Consider the following 15,705-nt stretch of genomic DNA (forward strand, 5'->3'; position numbering starts at 1 on the left):
CTTCCGAGAATTAAACCATTAAATTCGAACTGGATTTTCAAATGGAAAATGAAAGCATGTGGAACAATTGATAAGTACAAGGCTAGATTGGTTATAAAAGGTTATAAACAAAAGGAAAGCCTTGACTACTTTGATACTTTTTCTCTAATATCTAGAATAACTTCTATGATATTTGTAATTGTCACCTTGCAGAATCTAGAAGTATATCAAATGAATATTAAAACAGCTTTCCTAAATGGAGATATTAATGAAGAGATCTACATGGTACAACATGAGGGTCATGTAGTTCCAGGACAAGAAGTGAAAGTTTGTAAATTGGTGAAGTCTTTATATGGGCTTAAGCAAGCACCAAAACAATGGCATGAAAAGTTTGATAATGTCATGATGGCAAATAACTTCAAGATTAATGAGTGTGACAAATGTGTGTATGTCAAAACTACCAATATTAGATATATAATTCTATGCTTATATGTTGATGACATTGGAAGTAACAATGAAATGGTAAAACGTACCAAAGACATGTTAAATTCAAGATTTGACATGAAATATATAAGACTAGCTGATGTGATTTTGGGTATCCAAATTAAAAGGCCATTTGAAGGTCTCATATTGGCTTAGTCACATTATGTGGACAAAATTCTTGGGAAATTTAGCAAGGATGATTCCGGCATAGCCAGAACTCCGATATATACAAGTCAACATCTGTCCAAAAATAGAGGTGAAAGCGTTAACCAAGTGGAATATGCCAGGGTCATAGACAGTCTAATGTACCTTATGAGTTGTACTAGACCAGATACTACTTTCACCGTGAATAGTTTAAAAGATTCACAAGCAATCCAGGGGAAAACCACTGGAAAGCAATTGTGAGGATACTGAGATATCTCAGATATACTCGGGACTATAAATTACATTATTCCAGAGATCTTGCTATTTTAGAAAGATTCTCCGAAACCAGTTAGATATCTAATATTCAAGATACCAAATGTACAAGTGGATATGTCTTTACATTGAGAGGATGAGCTGTGTCATGGAAATCCTCAAGACAAACGATTATAACCAGATCCATAATAGAATTTGAGTTTGTAGCTCTAGACAAATCAGGAGAAGAGGCAGAAGGACTTCAAAACTTCTTAAAGGATATTCCTGACTGGCCAAAGCTTGTGCCAACAATATGCATATATTGTGATAACCAAACAACAATTGGTAGAGCACATGATGCAATGTATAATGGTAAGTCGAGACATATGCGTCGTCGATACAATACCGTTAGACAACTAATCTCAAACAGAGTTATCTTTATTAATTTTGTAAAATCAAAAGATAACATTGTAGATCTGCTAACTAAAGGTTTAAATCGAGATCAGGTTGATAAAAACATCGAAAGGAATGGGAATAAAGCCCATGGAAATTAAATGCGCTATATAAAGGAAAACCCAACCTAGTTGACTGGAGATCGCAAGATCTAGGTTTAAATGGACAACCTAATTGCATAGGCCTTGTGAGGTCACTATAGGGGTACTTATCCCAAGTCCGTTCCTATGATGTAAACAGTGACTAAAAATGGGATAGGTTAAGTAATGCTTTTAATGACGATTGTGTGTTTCCGTGAGCCGAATAACATAGGTCACCTATGTGATAGTGAAGTGGGACCGCTTTGAGGAGACTATTAGGGCATAGTTCTCTCAAACTCTTACAAGATCAGGAGATGTTCACGGCTATATGAACATACTCATGAGAACTAAAACCTTGCCAGAGAGGTAGTTGTGTGAGGTATATCATTGTTTACGCAATAGGTAGAACAGTTCAAGGACATCACGTCTACTGGTTAGCTAGTAAAGTTAATATACTTTCACAAGGAAAGGTTCAAGGGTGGATATCTACCTATCCTATGCAACTATTGATCGTAGATTCTATCACCATATCGAATCAATGTTTTTCGATAAAACTATCAATTTTTATTCATGTGGGGGATTATTAGAAAAATCATATTTTATGGGAACTTTGAGGCATATTCTCAATAGGTAAATGTAGAGAGTTGAATCATAAATTTATGGTTTCATATTCTACTCCATAAGACCTTTGCAACAGTATATCATATGCTCAAAATGGTTGAGTGATGGATGAGAAATTGATGCTCAAAGTAAGCTAGTTAGAAATATTTGTTAAGGAAAAGTAAAAGCTTAGATCCCACATTAGTTTAATACCAAGTGCGGGATGTGTATATATATAGGAACCCTCTTGAAGGGTAATTGAATGACTAAGCTTGGAACCTTGCCTCGCGCGCAGGGGGTGCAAGTCCAAACTCGTGAGGGTTGGGGAGCACCCGCATGACGTGGGTGACGCGAAATGTTCGGGCCGGTCGGGCTCAAAATGAGCCTGTGAATGTTTTAGCCCAACACAAAATTATTTTTTCCTCAGTAGACATAATTAGTTTATATAAAGACATTTATCTTATTTATTTGATTCCAATCAATTTGATTTATTTTTTAATCAAATTGATTTGTTGACATCTTTAATGGCAGATTTTGTGGATATTTCCAAAATTCCACCATACCAAATGCCTATAAAAGGCTATGAATTCTGTAGAATTTTTTCTACACTCATACTCTCTTACATCGAATTTCTTTTGCTCTCAAAACTCTTCTTTTCTTCTCTATATTTTCCAACGTTCCGATGATAAAAAAAGACAATGTCTATTCGTTGATCGTTGCAGAGGTGCTACTGCTTTGATCATTGTGTTGTTGTATCTTGGGAGACATTCGACCAACGGTTCTCCAAGTACCGTAGAAGCGGTCGAATCTGTCTTAAGGAAACTGTGTTAAACAGGCCTCAATGTTTAGCAAATCTCTATTCTTATTTTCAATTTCAACCTTTTTATTACAGTTTTTATTGGTTTGCATATTTGACAATTGAAATATAAATTATTCTATTTATATTTTATTTATTTGTATTTATATATTTTGTTCACTAACGTGTTTTGTCCAACAATACATACACTACAATAAAAATGACTTTAAATGACACTAATAAATTATTATTTAAACAACAAATTTCGTTGCATTAGAGTTTATACAACGGTTTTGTGACCGTTATGTATGTGATCATTGCCTAAACTTAAAAACAACGCTTATTTCATTTTAAAAAATGTTACAATTTAATGTTGTCATTGGTATTTTAGGTAATGGTTTTTATTGTTAAGTGCAACATTTATTTGAAAAATGCAACACTTTTACAGTTATTGCAATACTATGTGGTCGTTACCTAATATCAAAAGCAACACTTTTACTTTTTAAATAACAATTTACTCTAATGATGCTATTAGTGTTTTATGCAACGTTTATCTGATGGTTGCCTAAAAGAAAAAGTAACATTTTTTTTAATTTTAAATGACGATTATTGAATGTTTTCATTGGTGTTTTGCTGTGATTTTCTACAATTAAATGCAACAACTATTTGGAAGAATAACCATCACCTTTTTATATTTATTACAACTATATGGTTGTCGAAGCCACAAAAAATAAAATCTATTTGGAAAAAATAATTAGTAGAAGTGACAAGTAGGGCCAAACATATAGAGATTGGTAGAAATTTTATTTCTTCAACTAAAACAATTAAAATAAAAAAGGGGTTTTGTTTGAAGAAAACTTAAAAACTAAAGTTAAGATTTGAGAAAACAAAGAAAGCAATAACTAAAATTTTGGGAAAAATCAATGAGATGAAGTTTCTAGTCAAAGTAAATTCTTCGTTTAATTCAAGGGTTTGACCATTTATGCAAAGATGAATTTCAATATTCTTTAATAAATTGGTTATAGTTATTGATGATCGCTTAGTAACCTAATCTCTTCTTATCTTCTTGATAATCAAGGAAATCATCATTAATTACTTCTCTTATTGACAAACAACTCTTTAGCGATTGCTTAGGAATTTAACTTATTAATGACCTTAAGAACCAAAGAGACCTAATTCTAGCCAACAAACACATCATTAGGGTTTATTTAAGTTACATTGCATGCCCACACTACATAAATTATCACGCACAATTATTAGAAATCAATCAATCAATCAACTAATTATCTAATTGACAAAGGAATTATTCTAAGCTACCAAATACTAGTTACATATTTAACAAACCTGAACAATTGTAATTAAACCATAAGACATGCAAATACCGAAGAATAAAGAAAAATTAAGAGCAATTAAATTTCACAAACTTGTAGAATCAAACTTCGAATATTACTTTAACTAGAAAAGAAAATTTTGACAATCCATAGGAAAATAAAATGCAAATTGAATTAAAATTGAGAGTGGAGATGATTTGTCTCTATTCTAATATCCTATTTATAGAGTTTATGGAGTTTTAATTGACTTCAAACTAGGGTTAAAAACTTGATTTAGACTTAAATACTAGAAAAAGACGAAAGTAGCCTTGCATCTCGATTTAAAACAACAAACGAACCCACAAGACATGGACAACGACATCAAGGCTTGGTGAATCGGCACTGGGGCATTGGGGCGACATTTGCTGGGCTGGGGTGCCACTTATTGCTTTGGGCTAGCGCTGTGACTCGATCATCTTTACTTGGGTCTTCTTTTAAGGCGCTCCTTCCATCCTTGATGACTTGTGATATTGTTTTTCAAGCTCGTATGCACTTAATTGAAGTCATGGAAACACTCAGAACAATTACTTGTAACCAACTAACATAAAATCAAACTATAACGATTAAATTCGTTAGGACAATTTATGATATTAGTCTCTTACTATGTATGAGTTGTGGATTTAGTCCATGTTCTCCAGTTTGATCATTTTTAGTCCCTATGCTTTTCAAAATTTAATGTCAAAGTCCTTGACTTAATTGGAAGCCATTAAATCCATTAACTCCAATGACATAACATTTTTGTAACTATTATATGAAAACAACAAGTTGATATGACATTATATGTTTGTTCTTGAGAATTTTAGAGAATAACACTTAATGAATCTAACTACTAATACTTTAATTTCAAAATTTGAAGACTATAGAAATTAAAAGATCAAATTAGAATACGTAAATTAAAGCTATAACTTATCCATAGTATAGTTTTGGTTGTGTCATAGGATAAGATAGTAATATGAAAGGAATGCCATAGATATAAAAATGAAGTATTGATTGTCATTATGGCTAATTAAGAACATAAATTGGACTTAAAATTAATTGATTGAATGGTTTTAAAAGTGAAGTATACACGTGGTTAGAAGAAAGTTGGAATTTTACTTAAATACTCTTTTAATTCAAATTAGATTATATTCAAAATAAAACAAAACATCTGTAATTATTAAAAAAAAAAAGTGCTCTACTATATATGCACACGTTTAATGTCTCATTGTCGTAATCATCCATTACAATTTCTTAATAAAAACTCTTCCAATCCAGCATAAAGGGAGGAAAAGAAAGAATAACTCTTGGAAGGATAAAGGGTCACGCACTTATCATACACATTATTTCATTGCCTTCAAAACAAATAAGAAGACAGGTGTCAAGCAATAAAGTTCAGCAAAAGAAATCTATGCTTTGCTTTGGTTTTGTTTTGTTTTGGTGCATTATTATACGCAGGGTACGTTACAGGCAAACATTACACAAACCCTAATGGTGATTGGTTTGTCTTTATCTTTTGTCCATGTTCTTAATTTAAAAATAATACCCATGCTTATCCACACCACTAAATGTAATTATTTACACAAATAACGCTGACATGGACTCGATCATATATTAATTTGCATCATCTGAGATAATGGTTTGGATTTACATCTAGACACTATTCTTAATGATTTTAGTGTTAAAACATTGATTTCATATTATTGTATAAATATATGTTTGTCTCTTTCAAAATTGTAAAATGTTAACTTCAAAATTTATAATCCTCCAAAATAATAGATTTATAGCTTCGAATTTTTAGAAATTGTAAAATTCTAACCCTTTCAAAAATTTATATTTTAATAATTCCTATATATTTTCCTAAATCATATATGCATGTTTGAATATAAAGAAAATAAATGAAATTCAAAAGATGAATAAATAAATATTTTTTTCTCCTTTTTTGTTTTGTCCAACTGAGTTGATTACTGCTCATCTTTTTTCTCTCTTTCTTTTTCCCATCAACTTTTTCTTTTTTTGTTCTCTTCATTCACTCCACATACCTTCTGTCTTTTTAGTTTACCGATCTATTTTGTATGTATCATTGTTGTCGTCACAAGTTGGATCCGTATTGTCTTAAATATTATATATTTTTTATTGTTTAATAAGTCTTCATTTCTGAAAGTTTTTGTCTTATCTTGTATAAGTTTTTTAGTCTTGTGTTTTACAAGTGATTTTAGGGATGATTTTGTCACTGTCCTCTCCAATTTGGTGGATGCTTGGTTTTTTTTGCAGATTTTTGCCAGTCGTTTTGGACCATCTTGGACAGGTTTTTTTTATTGTATTAAGCGCTTGCAACCACTGTAGATATGTCGTGCTTGACTTGTGACGAATTCAATTGTCTATGTGCCATAATGTTTTATTTATGCTGAGGTTGAAGCCTTTGTTATGTTGATAGAGCTTATATTTCACCGCTTATTCTTTTCAAATTTTATAATCTTATTTATAGAATTTAAAATTTGAAAAGATGAATAAATTTGGAGGTAGTTATGGTTAAATGAGATATGTGAATTTCGGGTAATATTAGAATCTAATTTGATTCTTGCAATATTGGTTTGCTGAATTGGCAGCGGCAGCTTGTAGTTGGCCACCAGCAATGAAACATGTAGCACTAGGGTTCATATTTATTAGTAATATCATTTTAAAAACAGCTAGTGTGGGCCAATTAAATATTAATCATAAAGGAAAATAAAGGAGAGCACATAAGAATAAGATGGGTGGCTAAGTGTGGAAGGCATCAATTGATTCTCATCTCAAAATACGTAATAGATTTTATTTGACATATATAGATATATAATAGGGTCAAACAAGAATACTTGCTACCTTACTGCGGAATAAATACCGCTAATTGTTTTTCCTTATTATTAATTAAATGGGGTTAATTATAAATTTATGTTTTACATCTTTTTAATTTAATTTTTTCTCTTTTTTAGTTAAATTTGATCTTTAACTTTTAGAAAATATTGACCACCAATCTTTTAAAAAGAGGTGAATTGTTATGTTTTGAAATAAATATTAATTAAAATGTTAATTTTAAGTATGGAAACTTGCATGGCAATCTATGTGTACTTCATACTATTTGAATTTTTACATATTTTTTAATTATTTGTTGATGTGACATAAGGCAAATTAATATAAAGTATCGTAGACTATCATGCTAATATCGTTAAAAATAATATTTTAGTTGATATTTTCATTTTGACTCTTTTTTGAAAGTTGAATGCCCAAATTTAGCTAAAAACTAAGGGCCAAATTGACAAAAATGATTTAAGTGTTGATAGCTAAATTTATTATTATGCCATTAGATAAAATAATCATTTTAGGTTTTTTACGTATATGTTAAAATCTTCAGAAGTCTTTGTATTCTTCACAAATTTTGATTTTAGTCCTTATACTTTTATTTCTAAAAGTTAGTTCATAATATATTTGATTTCCAAATTCAAGTCTACTGTTAACACTATTGAAACTATCTTGTTAAATTCAAGTTCATTACAAAAGTCATTTTTAGTTATATGACTAACAAATGAGGATTTTTTTTTATTTCAAAATGTCACATTAATAAAAAATAGTTTTGAATTTTAAATTTACAAAAAGTACAAGGACTTAGACATAATTTAACCATACATATATCTCTATAATCTACCTTCCAAGAAAGAAAGAGCCAAAAATATTGTGACGTAAGGGTGTCCGTCGTTGAAGCAAGTAGGTAAGTACGGGGGTCATGGGGCATGCCCTATAATGCCCCTACTTGCTATTGGTGTGATAAAAGTAACATTAAATTACTCTTCTTTTATTTTGTAATGCAACTTGAACTCGTCCATTGTCCAATACCAAGTCTATGTAAAGTAGCCTTATCAGTACCCGTTCCAGTTTCTCTCTCGCCGACCTCCCGTTGTGCTACTCTCCTTTTCTCTATTTCTATCCTGCATTGTCAAGTCAAGATCCTTACTGATCAAACTCAGCTCTTCCTGAACGTTTGGATTTTCTCTAACCGTCCACTTCAGCTGGGCTTTCTTCTCCGAATTTTTCTGATTTACGGTATGGCTCACCACCTGTTCGACTCTTTGCTTGAGTGGAAATTGCTTTGTTTGACAGATAGATGTGAATCTTTATTGCTGAAAACATAATATCTGCGTCTCTGCTTGATTTGCTTCCTTGTTGCTTACGAGATGATACTTGACTCTTAATTGGGCATTCATGATTATGGAGTCGTTCTAATGAATTAGAATATCTTTTAGGTCTTAAAAGTTAAATAAATAGTTAATTTAAATGATAATTAAATAACTTAATAGAAATATAGTAATTAATATAAATTATTTGTATAATAATTAATGATAAATTAATTTAAAATTTTAAATAAAGATGATTTTGATAACAGTAACACGTTTCATAAAAAAAGTAGAATGTAATAAACATTAATGGAATAGTAAAATCCGGAAACAAATTACACTATATAGTATAACATAAAACTTTAAGTTAATTTATATGTTATATAAGGATATTTTACAATTATCGTGAGGTAGAAGGGTTCTTTTGTTAACTGGATCTTCAAAACAAAATATATATATATCGGTTGAGATTTCTTTTTGTTGCCATTAATTCTAATAATAAAAAAATTAAACCTACGAAATTGTTAGTTGGTGGGTGTTTTCTTTTGAATAAAATTATTAATAATGCAAAAAAAGAAAAAAGAAAAAAAAGAGAGGTTTTAGATTGACTCAAGTCAAATATTCAAATTTGATATTTTTACTTTTGAGGGTTGAATGGGGGAGAATGTGGACGTTTCAAAGGGGGTGGGGTCACTGTTTCCTTTCCTCGCTACTACTTGTTGCTTGATGACGAAAGGAAGCGAGTAACGTGACGGATTGATGAATAAACTAATAATAATCTAAAACGACGGCGTTATAGAAAGAGTACATGTGGAGGTGGAGCCCCGCATAAACCCAACCACGTGTGAACTCCATTTCGGCAAAAGGGAGTGACGTGTACAGTGTTGGACCACCGAACCGCTCGCAGTTTGTCTGGGAAAAAGTACAGCAACAGGGTTACAAAGCATCAAGATCCAACACTTCGCACGTGTTTCACGTGGACCCCGCACTCCTCTGTGGCAGATTCCCCCCTCCCCCTAATTATTACTACTTCCTCAATTCAATTTAGATTTTGGTCCTTCAATTTTATTCGTTATGAAAATTTACCCTACGCAAGCAAATTTATGTTGGCATAAAATGTTTTAAAATTTTTACATTAATATATTTAATCAGGTGTTTACTATTTTTACTAATTAATAATATTATAAAAATATATAATTAAAGTATACAGATTAAAATTTAAAGTTAAGCATAATAGAGGGATTAAAACTGTTATTTGACCTACAAAAATAAATTAAATTAAATTAAATGTAAGAAAACGAGAGGAAAATAAAAAATAAAAAACCCTCAACCCAAATGTCTTTGGGGTTTATAACTCGAGCCAACCACCCTGTTGCCTGTTTCGAAGCAGCCAACGAAAGAGACGTAAAAAATAACACCGTTAACCCCAACCACACTCATCCCAATGTCCCCCATCATCCGTACCTAAAACGCCGTTGAGAAACGGCTTTCCACCGTTTGCCGTTAAAAAATGGTCTCGTCACGTTAATCCCCTGACTGCCTCAGTTAAATCCGGAACCAGAGTTTGTTAAATTAGCGTTACACACTCGATTTACAAAAAAAAAAAAAACCGCTCCTTTGTTAGAAACCCAAAACAAAAAGAGAGAGAAAGTAAAAAAAAAAAAAGAGGGAAAGAAGAATTGGGAACAAAGTCGCGTATCATAAGAGTCGAGCGTAGGATTTTAGGTTGATTCTCTCTGCTAACGGCGTTTCCTTTTTACAGAGCAGCGAAAAGCTATACTGAAAGCGAGGTGAACGACGGCAGATTTGTACGGTTAAAGCTGTTTTCCGTTACGGTATTTGGATCTCGCGACGGTTACGATAGGGAGGGAGGAAAAATAGTGTGAGGGAGGTGTAGATTTTTCTTTATCAGGAATTCGAGCAGTTTCGTAATTATTTGGCTTTTATTGTGGTGCTAAAGAGTGTAAAATAAGGTTTATTAGAGCGTTTTTGGAGGATTTAGCTTCTCTCTTTGGAGGTTTTTTGTTCCAAATTTGTTGCTGTTGCTCGTTGTTGACTTGAAGAGTCGGAGAGAGTTCAATAATGGCGAATCGGGGAGGGGTGTTTTCACAGACAAATAATGTTTCCTCCGAAGGTAAACGAAATAAAAGAATTCATACAGATTGAACGTTGATTCTATATTTTTCTTTAAATTGTTTTTATTTTTCTTTGATTTTTTGGAAAATTTTTGAAACCTTTTTTTTCTTCACTTTCTTTTTTGAGTTAAAGGAAATGGAGGAGATGATCTATACATGGAGTTATGGAAGTTATGTGCGGGACCCCTGGTTGAGGCTCCTCGAGCTAGAGAGAGAGTCTATTATTTTCCTCAAGGACATATGGAACAGGTAAAGCCTCTCTTCGTTTTTCGTTTTTTTTTTTCATTTTTGTGTCGAACATATTCCTGTTTGGTTTTATTTGGAATTATCTCCTTTTATAGAAATGGTTATTTTCGGGTTATTGATTGGGATTTTGCTGTTTTGGCGAGGGATTGTTTTAGTTGGAAGCGTCGACGAATCAGGAGTTGAATCAGAGGATTCCTTTGTTTAATCTTCCATCGAAGATACTTTGTAGTGTTGTTCACATTCAGTTTCTGGTGATTTTCTCTTTCTCGTTTTTTATTTGACTTTGCATAGGCCACAGTAATCTCTAGTTGTGTTTTGAACTTCTGATTGCTTAAAAAACGGAGCGGAAAAAGGAAGTGAGTAATATGTTTAGAGATTACCATTTTTTCTATTGTTTTGATCTTGAAAAGATTGTAAAACCTTGAACTTTGAATAAATAATTTCTTTTTTCTGAGAAATTGGTTTCACTGGCTCAATAAATTGGGGTTTCAGTCAGATCGTAAGTCATGTGGACCTAGTGGACCATTATAGTATTCTATCAATATGATTGATTTGGGAATAACTTTTTATGCACTTATTGTTACTATGTTTGTAGGCTGAACAAGAAACAGATGAAGTTTATGCACAAATAACTTTGATGCCGGAGCCAAATGTAAGAACCAGTTTTATTTGTTTCTGATTTGAAAATCTTCCAGTATTAGAATGCAGGAGAGTTGGTTTTTCTTTTTCTTTTATTGTTTGATATTAGTGATCACTAATCATGTTTTTGGCATGGATAGCAACCTGAGCCAACAACTCCTGATGCATGTCCTCCGGAGCCTCCAAAACCTACTGTCTGTTCTTTCTGCAAGGTTTTAACAGCCTCTGATACCAGCACTCATGGAGGTTTTTCTGTTCTTCGCAAACATGCCACTGAATGCCTTCCTCCACTGGTACAATTTCTAGATCTCTTTTTTCGCCGTTTTGTCTTCTTTCTAAATCTTCTTTGTATTGATTTCTCTATATGGATGTCTTTTAGGACATGAACCAGGCAACGCCAACCCAGGAATTGGTTGCCAAGGATCTTCATGGCTATGAGTGGCGCTTTAAGCATATTTTTAGAGGTAACAAAGGATCTGATAACTGTCTTTCTAGTTTAGTCGGTTAATACTAAGCTTTTATGTTTTTGCTGTCAATTCCATGTATGACTCACCTCCGCTACTGATGGGCAAATCACTTGCGATATGTAAATTGTATATGGTTTGAATGAACAGGCCAGCCAAGGAGGCATTTGCTCACAACGGGATGGAGTACATTTGTTACTTCCAAGAGATTAGTAGCTGGTGATTCCTTTGTGTTCTTGAGGTAGATGCCTTTTCCATTTTCTGATATCCTTGATGCCTGTGTGGTGGTGCATTGAACTGGTTCTGGCTTTTGCTGGTTATGTTTTTTTTTTTTTTTTTTTTCATGTAGCTGATGAGCTATTTGTTTAATACTTGGTTTCATAGAGGGGAAAGTGGGGAGCTGCGCGTTGGAGTGAGGCGTGTTGCTCGTCAACAGAGCAGCATGCCTACATCAGTGATTTCAAGTCAGAGCATGCATTTAGGAGTCCTAGCAACTGCATCTCATGCCGTTTCAACACAAACCCTCTTTGTTGTCTACTATAAACCAAGGTATGATAATTACAGATTTTCCAAAAATGAGATGAAAATGATATTTATTTACTTATAACCATCTTGTGTGAAATATCAGGACAAGTCAGTTCATTATTGGGTTGAACAAATATTTAGAGGCTCTTAACAATAAGTTTACAGTTGGCATGAGGTTTAAGATGAGATTTGAAGGGGAGGATTCTCCTGAGAGAAGGTAGTGAAACTTAAGCACATGATTGCTTTGGATTGGTGATTGTTCAATGTCTTCTGTAATACTTACGAACATACTTTGATTGATAAGGTTTTCTGGCACAATCGTTGGGGTTGAAGACTTTTCTCCTTACTGGAAAGATTCAAAATGGCGTTCATTGAAGGTAACTTGTTATGCTTTCTTAAACTTCATTTTGATTTATTTTGTCATTATAACTATAATCAGTTATTGCCAATAGGTACAATGGGATGAACCTGCCTCTATACCAAGACCTGACAGGGTTTCACCATGGGAGATAGAACCCTTCGCTGCTCCTATTCCACCAACTCTGGGTCAACCTGTTGCTGCTAAGAACAAAAGGCCTAGACCAACTGCTGAAATTCCTGCTCTAGGTGAAGCATATTTTTCTTTCTTTGAATCTCTCTTTTATTATACTTCTATTTGGTTTATCTGAGAAATCCACTTTGTTTGAATAATATAGAATTACCTTCAACAGCATCAGCTCCTTGGAATTCTGGAGTTATGCATACCCATGATCTAATGCGGCGTAACATTACTGCCGAAGCAAACAGAAATGAAAATCATGTCATATGGCATATGCAGACTGAAATGAGCAGCAGTTGCAGCTCTGTCTTGAAGACTCAGAACGAAGGGAGCTGGCTATCTTCTCCTTGCATGAGTGTTTCTAAGCATCGATTTCCTGATGCAAGAGACGATAGCAAATGTGCATCTGGTTGGCCTGTTCTTTCAGGATTGTCAAACCCACAAGTGAACAATGATTCAACCTTTGATCCAATAGAAAAGGTAAAGAAATCTGAGACAGCTTCTAGCTGCCGATTGTTTGGCATTGAGTTGATAAACCACTCTGCTAGCTCAAGGCAATTGGAGAGGACACCTACCCAACTTTCTACTATGACTGCCAGTACAGCTGAAGGACATCATACCTTGTCACCTAATAATTCTTGCCAGAAGTCTGAAATTTCAAAAGATTCTAATGAGAAGCAGGAACAGTTACAATTACAAGCAAAAGAGATCCAGAGCAGGCAAAGTTGCCCTAGTTCTACAAGAAGTCGTACCAAGGTATTGAAAATAAAATGTTCATGCAGGTGTTAATTCACTTCATTAAGGAAAAGTTTTACTTGCAGAATTTTCCATAAACTCACTTTTGGGTTTCTGTATGTGAACAGGTCCAGATGCAGGGGGTAGCCGTCGGTCGCGCTGTGGACCTGGCCATGTTGGAAGGGTACGATCAGCTTATAGATGAACTAGAGGAGATGTTTGATATTAAGGGAGAGCTTCGCCCTAGGAATAAGTGGGAGATTGTCTACACTGATGATGAAGGGGATATGATGCTTGTAGGCGATGACCCATGGCAGTAAGTACCCTGATACTTTTTTATTTTTCCCCCTTAAACTCTTCTAGAACTTGATTGACTTTGATGTTCATGCACAGGGAATTCTGTAGCATGGTAAGAAGAATATTTATCTGTTTAAGTCAGGATGTGAAAAAGCTGAGTACAGGAAGCAAACTTCCCATGGCTTGTATTGAAGGTGGTGAAGGAACTGTGATAAGCTCAGAGTCAATTGAAAATTAATAGGAACACTGTTTGTTTTTCTTTACCGCAGTTTACAGCATCTGTTGTTTGTTTGTTGCTGATAGTTGTTCTTAGTTTCACTTTTGGGCTATAGAGGATGTTAAGGGACGCTAATCACTAAGCTTGTTTTCTAGAGTTGCCTACCATAGGAGACAAAAAGACGTCATACGACCTTGGGTTTGAAGAACCAAGAGTTAATGGAACTAGATGAGGTGTTAGAGGCTAGGACTAGGAGAATGTGAATACTTAACGATCTTTGTGGTGGGTTGGGGGTTTGGGTTCTAATCTTTGGTTTCGTGTGCTTGTAAATATAAAAATGTGCTCTGGCTTTGACACTGGCACTGTAATCCTCAACCTTAGTGAGTGAAAGTGTTCCAGCTTAGCTATTCTTCGCTGTTTTGGTAACGCTTTTTCTTTATCAATCAATTCAAACTTTCCTCTGCATTTATAAATATTTCTGTTTCTGATCTTTATAAGGATGGCCTGGGATAGAATAGCTAGCAAAAATATTATCATTTGGTAAATAAATCACTGCCAAGTTCAATTTTTCTGCCCTCATCATCTTATCTTTTTCTTTCTCTGAGTTTAGTTTTTTGGATCCTGATTTGTCGAAGCCAGGGCTGGAATCCATTACCTGAACTCAGAGAAAACCATTCAGGTACGATGATTTTATGAGGGCAAATACTTTGACCAATCTTTGAGAAAATAGAATGTCGATAGTAAGGAAAAGCAAAAAGGAAAAATAGAACATACAGATTTTTTTAAAAAAATATCGCGTGTTGAGGAAAAGAAATTTATTATGTCGAATTTGTCTGTACCATACCGTGAAGCCCCGGAGGCCCCAGTCCAGTATCTTGTTTATCTTTGTTCTCGTGGATCTCCTTATCTTGTTACTTGTATTTTATTTTAATAAAAATTTGAGTCACAATTCTAACAAAGAACAAATCTTTATTGAAATAAATTGAAAATGTTTAATTTAGATTTGGGTATATGCCTTTAATGGAGAATCGACCGAAACTATAAAATATGCTTTAATACATAGGTGATTGCCATGTTATAATCCTATAAATGCAAACCGATTTGCGAGTATAAACATGCGTTGTGTTAAATTCAAAAAAAAATTAAGCATATTTGTAGTCCATGTATACGAAACAGTTTTTTTATATAGTTTTGAGAAAGAAAATCACAAGTAATATTAGCTTCAAAGAAAAGCATTGAGGTTGAGGTTGTGAATTGAGCCTTTAATTTAGTTGATATTAAAATAATAATAATTAGGAGGACGTAAATTCAAGTATGATTAAATATGTTTAGATGCACTAAGCAGTCGATATTAGTTAAGCAGGCAGTTGTGGTTAAAATAGTAGGAGATAACCAATCAAGGTTGATGTTATTGAGAGAATAAAAGGGGTACGCAAGATACCAAAAAACAATAGGAAACATAAGCAATTATAAATTCAATGTAACGACCTTGCAAGTGGCATCATTAGCATGTTTTTCTTGGTAGCATTTCCTGCCAAACTTTTCATTAGCACGTTCATTCATGTTTGGCAGTGCCGAATTTCAATTTTTTGCCTAGCAGAAAAAAAGTCATCGTTTGCAATGAAGCA

The 15,705-nt window shown here is 33.5% G+C and overlaps 1 protein-coding gene across 4 annotated transcripts; it reads left to right on the plus strand.

Moving 5' to 3' along the window:
• The first annotated feature begins 8,003 nt into the window (after positions 1–8,003).
• LOC105788203 (auxin response factor 9) lies at positions 8,004–14,550 on the plus strand. Of its 4 annotated transcripts, XM_012614974.2 has the most exons (15): positions 8,004–8,210; positions 10,044–10,415; positions 10,544–10,665; positions 10,818–10,913; positions 11,258–11,314; positions 11,442–11,594; positions 11,681–11,765; positions 11,916–12,006; positions 12,150–12,314; positions 12,394–12,507; positions 12,595–12,667; positions 12,743–12,896; positions 12,986–13,584; positions 13,692–13,879; positions 13,957–14,550. In XM_012614974.2, exons 2-15 carry the CDS (start codon positions 10,364–10,366, stop codon positions 14,096–14,098), a joined length of 2,091 nt encoding a protein of 696 aa, XP_012470428.1. In that variant the 5' UTR covers positions 8,004–8,210; positions 10,044–10,363; the 3' UTR covers positions 14,099–14,550. The 4 variants fall into 4 exon arrangements, with proteins under 4 accessions (XP_012470428.1, XP_012470430.1, XP_012470427.1 ...); XM_012614976.2 differs by lacking the exon at positions 8,004–8,210 and having other exon boundaries at positions 9,875–10,415; positions 13,001–13,584; XM_012614973.2 differs by lacking the exon at positions 8,004–8,210 and having other exon boundaries at positions 9,876–10,415.
• Positions 14,551–15,705: the final 1,155 nt, after the last annotated feature.

This window comes from Gossypium raimondii, chromosome 2, assembly GCF_025698545.1.
Source record: "Gossypium raimondii isolate GPD5lz chromosome 2, ASM2569854v1, whole genome shotgun sequence".
NCBI classification, from domain to species: Eukaryota; Viridiplantae; Streptophyta; class Magnoliopsida; order Malvales; family Malvaceae; genus Gossypium; species Gossypium raimondii.